This window comes from Etheostoma spectabile, chromosome 16, assembly GCF_008692095.1.
Source record: "Etheostoma spectabile isolate EspeVRDwgs_2016 chromosome 16, UIUC_Espe_1.0, whole genome shotgun sequence".
Lineage (NCBI taxonomy): Eukaryota > Metazoa > Chordata > Actinopteri > Perciformes > Percidae > Etheostoma > Etheostoma spectabile.
In genome coordinates, this window is record NC_045748.1 from 21,725,834 (window position 1) to 21,732,807 (window position 6,974).

General features: G+C 40.8%; 1 protein-coding gene and 1 long non-coding RNA gene across 2 annotated transcripts in view; one reads left to right on the plus strand and one right to left on the minus strand.

Annotated features, from left to right (window-relative positions):
- cfap44 (cilia and flagella associated protein 44) overlaps positions 1 to 6,974 on the minus strand; it is a 34,849-nt gene that overhangs the window by 12,759 nt on the left and 15,116 nt on the right. The window contains exons 20-24 of the mRNA XM_032539391.1: positions 4,432 to 4,562; positions 3,866 to 4,074; positions 2,799 to 2,970; positions 2,426 to 2,603; positions 1,657 to 1,898 (exon numbers count right to left, since the gene is read on the minus strand). Coding sequence (XP_032395282.1) covers positions 1,657 to 1,898; positions 2,426 to 2,603; positions 2,799 to 2,970; positions 3,866 to 4,074; positions 4,432 to 4,562 — 932 coding nt within the window. The remainder of the gene's footprint in view (positions 1 to 1,656; positions 1,899 to 2,425; positions 2,604 to 2,798; positions 2,971 to 3,865; positions 4,075 to 4,431; positions 4,563 to 6,974) is intronic.
- Positions 5,672 to 6,974, plus strand: part of LOC116704172 (uncharacterized) — a 16,354-nt gene continuing 15,051 nt past the window's right edge. The window contains exon 1 of the long non-coding RNA XR_004335601.1: positions 5,672 to 5,813. This is a non-coding gene — a long non-coding RNA (uncharacterized LOC116704172). The remainder of the gene's footprint in view (positions 5,814 to 6,974) is intronic.

A 6,974-nucleotide genomic window follows, 5' to 3' on the forward strand; every position in this document is an offset into this window, starting at 1 on the left:
CGCATTTTAACGCAACATTTAGTGGTGTTTTTAAGAATTCACCAACACCACGAAACATTTCTTCACAGGAAAAAGATGACTGCAGATCCAGATACATTTGCGAGATGGATGTTATTTTAAGGAGTTATTACACTGCGTTGAAGCGTGTGTGTTTTAATTAAGAGTATTTTCATTTACTCCTTTTTCATGTATCTAGTTTATAGCTTTAGTTACATTAAATATTCATTTTAATTATACAAAATATTATGAATGATGTATTAATGATGTATTAAATCGGATAAAGGGGAGACTTTATTGAGCCGGTGGTGAAATTCATAAGCTACCTGCCAGGTCAAACCTCCACTGGAATTTTGGTGAAAGTAACTCAAAAGTAATGCAAAAGTAGTGTAATTATAAGTAAATTACAATTCAGAGTCAGTAATATTGTAATATAACTAATTACTCTCAAATGACAGTAACTAGTCTATAATCTAATCTATCTAATCTATAATGTATTCCATCGTGAGACCACAGAGAGTCAAGCAGCCTTAAATGTGTGGTCAGAGAGTGACACAACACAGGGAAAAGAAGAAGCATTTTGCTGGAGAGGGTGGAAAAACATGAGAGATCGTTTGGGCAAAGCTTAAAACAATTACAGGAGCACATCTTCTGCTTCTTCCTTATTTACAGATTATAAACAACCTTATTTACTCCGGTGTTTTGGAGAGTACTGCAACGAACAATGCGTTCAGCATAAACGTCTCTGTGCATGCTCGAGGCCTGCGTACGGTGTCATGCTCGAGCTTAACTCAACCTCCGGTACAGTAAATTGCAATCTGCCAACGTGCAATTTGTCGGAAAAACGCTTTTTCTTCCGGTTGACCTTTTAGCGCTGCATATTTTATACATTTACTTTGTATGCCATGGCAAAGTCCTCAGTGAGTTTAAATTTATAAATGTTGTAATCCTGCTAGGGCTGAGCAATATAGAGAAAATCAAATATCCCGGTATTTTTGACCAAATACCTCAATATCAATACCGCAAGGATATTGTAGTGACTATTGTTGCTTTTGCAAAATATTTACACAATGAGATTTTTCAGTAATGTGGATATAATGACTAAGTGGGTAAAGGCAAATAATAGAACAGCTAGAACAGTCTGGTAAGTTCAGACAACACTTGCCATATTACGATATTCAAAATCTAAGACAAAATCTAGTCTCATATCACGATATTGATATAATAGATATATTGCCCAGCTCTAGTTCCCGCTGTTGTTTTTGCTGCTGTTGCTTCTAACCGTTCTCTTCTATTTCCGGGTTACAAACCCCTGCAGCGGAGTGGGGTGGGGCAGGTTTAACCTATGGAGCGTGAGCAGACATGGAACCAAAGCTTATCCGGGTTAAGGTTACACATGCAATACCACGGTTACCAAAGGAGTTATCTAGGTCTGTTCATTCTCTTTGTCTGGAAAGCCCACCCTAATAGCTTTTATTATCCAGAAAGATAACTTTATGTTTTTTTTCTTTAAGGAATCCAAAAGCCTACATAAAAAAGGGTCTGCCAGATCTGTGCATTCATATATATATATATATATATATATATATATATATATATATATATATATATAATCTAAATAATCTTATATATATATATATATCATTTTGGAAAAATTACCTTTGTTCCCTCAGAAGCCGATATCGTTCCAGGGTAGCGTGGCTGTACAGCAGCCTCTTCTCTGGGGTTTCCTCTGGCAGTATGGTGGGCAGGGTGGGTAGAGGGCGGTGAAGAATGGGCGCCAGACACTGCTGGACCTTCTGGACTTGCTGAGCCTGATCGCGCAACTGAGACACCAAGCGAACCTTGGAGTCCCGCAAGGTTACGATCCGTCTATTCATCTCAGTCTGCTTCTTACGCATCTAGAAGGAGGGAGTCATGAAATTAATCTGCTATACATGCAACTAGTGTTCTCTCAATCATAAATTAATCTATTGAGTATCTGTATTAGTCTGTTAAAGGTGCAGTAAGTGATGCTGCTCAAAGATTGTTGATATTTGTACTCAACTGCCAAACAAATACAACACATAAGCTAGGCCACCAAGATTCACGGACATAACATAACACAACTCCTGGCCGGGCAGCACATTCACATGCTCTCGCCCTACCATCAACTGACGCCGCCTGTTGCTGATTGGCTGGAATACTGTTTTGTGGCTTGTGCACTCCTTTCTGTTTGTTTTCCATTTACAGTCAGGGCTGTGTAGGAACACCAGATTTGTTTCAGCGCACACAGAAATAGAGGGCTAAGTGACTATGAGGAGATATTCACTGTATTCGACAGAAATTGTATTATTGGATTAGCATCACTTACTGCACCCTTAATGGTTTGTGGAAGAAGTTCATGCTGTGAATGAGCTATGATATGTGTGTGTGTGTGTGTGAGTACATTTTCCTCCAGGTCTATCAGCTGCGCTCTCTTCCTCTCAGCGTTCATCCTCAGGTGTTTCGGCACCGTCACGTCTTTGGCTGACTTTAGTTTTAAGTCTCCAATGTTCTCTTTGGCTTCTCGGATGGCCTGCACATCCTGCGGATCCTCGCAGTTCTCGTTTGGCTTCTCTGCGTAACTGTGACACAACAATCCATCACAATTCAGGTCAACGGCTCGTTTTTGCACCTGAGACCCCCAGCGGGTTACTCTGGCACAGCATTTTCTTTTTTTAAATGACAGGAAACAGACCATAAAATAAAATAAAGAATGCCATGTAAATCTAATTAAGAGCCCAGATGACTGAGATAAGGTTGTTGGACATGACACTCACAGTTGGGCCCATTCCTTCTTCCTCTTCTCTATCTTGGCTCGAGCTTGTTCAGCTTTCTCTGCAGCCTTTCGGAGCCTCTCGACCTGCCGATCTGCCAGCTTAATCCCCGCTGGACGAGCTGGCAGGGGGCGCAGCATTGGACGAATCGGCAGGGGGCGCAGCACCTCCTCTTCTGGAGAGGACAGGCAAGTGATAGGTTGAATATAGAGACAGAGGGTATTGCCTCATTTTCTGAAAGCCACTCCCACCGGAGAGGAAAACAAGTCCCCGCTCCCCATTGACTTGTATTTATGGCTTTTTCAGGTTTGACCAAGTCAAATTTAAGAATTTTTTATGACCTTATATGGACCATTATGAATGAAATTCAAAACCAATATCACAACATAAAGTCGAGTCTGAAAACATCTTCTGAAACCAAAATTTAGATTTTTTAATTGTAGACTTTTTGAGAACCCGCGGAAACTTTGTGTATTGCGTGAGGGTGCCTAATCCTCAATTCCGTCTGCTAGTAAACAGCAGAAAAATGCCTAAAAGCTGCTTTGTGGTGATATTCACTACCAACAATGTAAACAACTCATCACTAAAGTTTTTATAAGCTGCAGACTGTAGAAACTATACGTGAATACAAACGTGAGGAATCATCAGGGAGAGTGGGAAGACTCCTGACACTTAAGCTAACGATATGGTCAACGTTACATATGCAGCAAGCATTTTGTTACCAAGTCATATATTATACTGTCAGTGTTAGGCCAACTATGTCTGTAAGCAAGGCTCAAACAAATGAACGCTGAACATCCATTAGGTTAGAATTTTGTCTTCATTCTCAGTTTTTTTCGGGTCGGCAGCTTTAAAGAACTTAAATTATGGTTTTTCTACATTGTTGTTAGTGAACATCACCACACCGCAGCTTTTAGTTATTTTATGTCATTTGCTAGTAGGCAGAATTGACGAGGAAGAACCTTCACGCAATACAAGGGCGTAGAGTTGTTTTCTCTTTCAATGGGGGCGGGACTTAAATGTGCTTGTTCTCTATGTCTTTGACAGGTGAAACCAAAACACTTTCCTACCTTCTAACATGCTGCTGTCTTTTGCAGGCTCAGCCCTGGAATTTGTGCTTTCTGGTGCAGCAACTTCGTCTTCGTCAGGCCTGCCGGGTCTGTGATGTCTGAGACCGGTTGAAGGCCTCGCGAGGGCCGGCAAACGGTAGGTGGAGACTCTGTGGTCGGTGCAGATAGCGACCACAGTGACCACATCGGCCTCCAGAGAATCCTTGAACCTGAAAAAAAACACGTCTCTAGTGACAAACTGCACAGATTAAAGTCAGCATAGTTGAAGTCAGACACTTAGGGGACATAAACATAAGAAAAACTAATATTTGAGTGGCAAGGATCTTTGGCTAAAACATTTGCATTAACTAGAAAAAAACAAAAACTTATTTACCATAGTCTTAATATAGACAAGTTTCAAAATAGCAAAACAGTACCAGAGCATCATTAACAGACAATAATGATCAATTAATATTAACTGTATTTTGGCAGTGATACTTTTCTAATTATTTGATTAAGTAGGTGTTTGTGTTTGTGTGTGTGTGTGTGTGTGTGTGTGTGTGTGTGTGCGTGTGTGTGATCAGTACCAGTCCTGTAGTTTGTTGAGTGCAATGCTGCTGCGCTCCTCCTCCCAGGCCATCTGCTTTCTGACCTCCCTCACCCGCTGGGCCTTCACCCTCTCGGCCTGCTCACTGAAACGCTGATCCAGCTGCAGCTCCTACACCCGCCCACCCCCCCACACAGTCACACACACACACACACACACACACACACACACACACACACACACACACACAAACACAGACACATACATAGAGCAATGACATGCATAAGTTCTTTGAAGAATTATCCAAACCCTCATGATAGGGGGCACACATGCACATATTTGGCAAAGGGTTAGGGGGAAAAAACACATGCAGTTTTACATTATTTTGGACCGTTATTATTAACATATCTGTGTCTAAAACATTTGAAAAGCTAAAGCAGATAATAAATAAAAAAACATTGAAAAAGCTTAAAGACAAAGCTGTCCTTAAGAAGTCCAAGTGCAATCATTAGATGTGAGAAAAGTACTTTAGTCATGGACGCTGCACCTAAACCTTACAGTGGTAGGGAAGACCCTGGTATCTGAGGTTTAACTTAAAAATGATGCAGAACTGGTTCAACTAAGGTTCAGGTCCAGTATAACTTCAATCATTGGATCTGCGAAAAGTAATTTAGTAATAACATAATTTACACTGATTTTACACATACTACTATGCTAAGGAAGTGCCCTAATCGGCTTGGGTTCTGCGCCTAAGCCTTATGATGGTAGGAAAAGCTTTGGATAATATGCCTAAACCTAACCGTCAGGACTTAATTAGCAGTTGGCTTTCCACAGTAAACGTCATGTTTGTTGTGTTGTGTCAACAAGAAACACATTTCCATAGCTGGGAAAGGTGATTAGCAGAACCTGTCTCGTCCCCCGCCTCCTCCCACCCCGCTAGATTTGCAGACAGATAATGACATTCCAGGGTGCCTTCTTGTTTTTAAATGATTCCATCCACTGCGCATTTCACAAACTATTTGTGCCAAATAAACGGACCAATAGAGGCATATCTATTTTTTTAAAGAATTTTTTGGGGCATTTTTGGCTTTTATTTTTGACAGGACAGCTAAAGACATGAAAGGGGAGAGAGAGAGAGAGAGAGAGAGAGAGGGGAATGACATGCAGCAAATGGCCGCAGGTCGGAATTGAACCCAGCCTGCTGCGTTGAGGAGTAAACCTCTGTATATGGACGGCCGCTCTACCACCAGAGCTATCTGGGCGCCCTAACTATTTTTTTTTCATTTGACTTTTATTTAACAAGGTAGGCCGTTGACAACAGGTTCTCATTTGCAACGGCAACCAGGCCAAGAAAAGCATAAGCATGCAAGACAACATACAGTTTCACATTCAATACAACACAACAATACAGAATACAATGAGGTATAAGTAAGTCGATGGATATGCAAGAGTGATATGGTAATAACACAATATGCTTGAGTAGACAATCTATATAAATGCTGAGATGTAAGAAAGAGTCAATATACAGTTAGTGCGGATTGTGGTCTAGATAGTGATGTAGATCAGTAGATGTACAGAAACAAAGGTGGGAAGAATAACAATTGAGCATGCCAGGGCAGATGATTGGTGCAAAAGAGCGTAAACAGATATGATAGCAGCGCAGGTGATATTTTTATTTTTTTAATCTGTTTATTGATCCCCTATGGGGAAATTACAATTTACACTCTGTTGTTAGTTTACACACAGTCCTGAGCTAATTAGCTACACACACACACAAGCTCAGGATCTATACATGCACTAATGGAGAGATGTCAGAGTGAGTGGGCTGTCAGCCGAACCAGCGCCCTGAGCGGTTGGGGGGGTACGGTGCCTTGCTCAACAGCACCTGGCAGTGCCCAGGAGTTGAAGTGGCATCTCTTCAGCCACCAATCCACACTCCACACTTTTTGGTCCATACAGGGACTTGAAACAGTGACCCTTCAATTCCCAACCCAACTCCCTACGGACTGAGCTACTGCCACCCCCAAATTAGTCAGCCTGTGACGACAGTTGCTAAGAAAACAGCTGGTTCTGAAGGGCAGGACAATTTCTGTAACAATGATCACATAATTGCCTAATCGCAATTCTTTTACATAATCGTTGTTTCTTTGTTTAACCGCAATTAATTGCTAACATTAGCTAAGGTCCTAAAGGGTATGGATGTTGACCTTAATTGTCGGTTTTATGTTCATTTAAAAACAAAAGGACGTTTTATGATAATAAAGAGGCGTGGTTACGTCGTGTTCTAACATTATCTGGGTCACATAACAGTGATATAACCAAAAGATGGATGGGGTCTGGGGTTCATTCAAAACTTTAATTGGTTAGCAAAAGTAAGACATGAATGAATACGTATTTTTATATGTTATTTTATATTCTTTTTATTTTCTTTGATTGAAACAGACAGATTTATTGTTAATCGAAATTATTTCTAAGACAACTAATTGTGCAGTAAAATTTTAAATTGTTACAGCTCTAGTGAGGACGCTTACATTGATGTCTTGTTTCTGGTGTGAATTTTAGTGTGTGTGTGTGTGTGTGTGT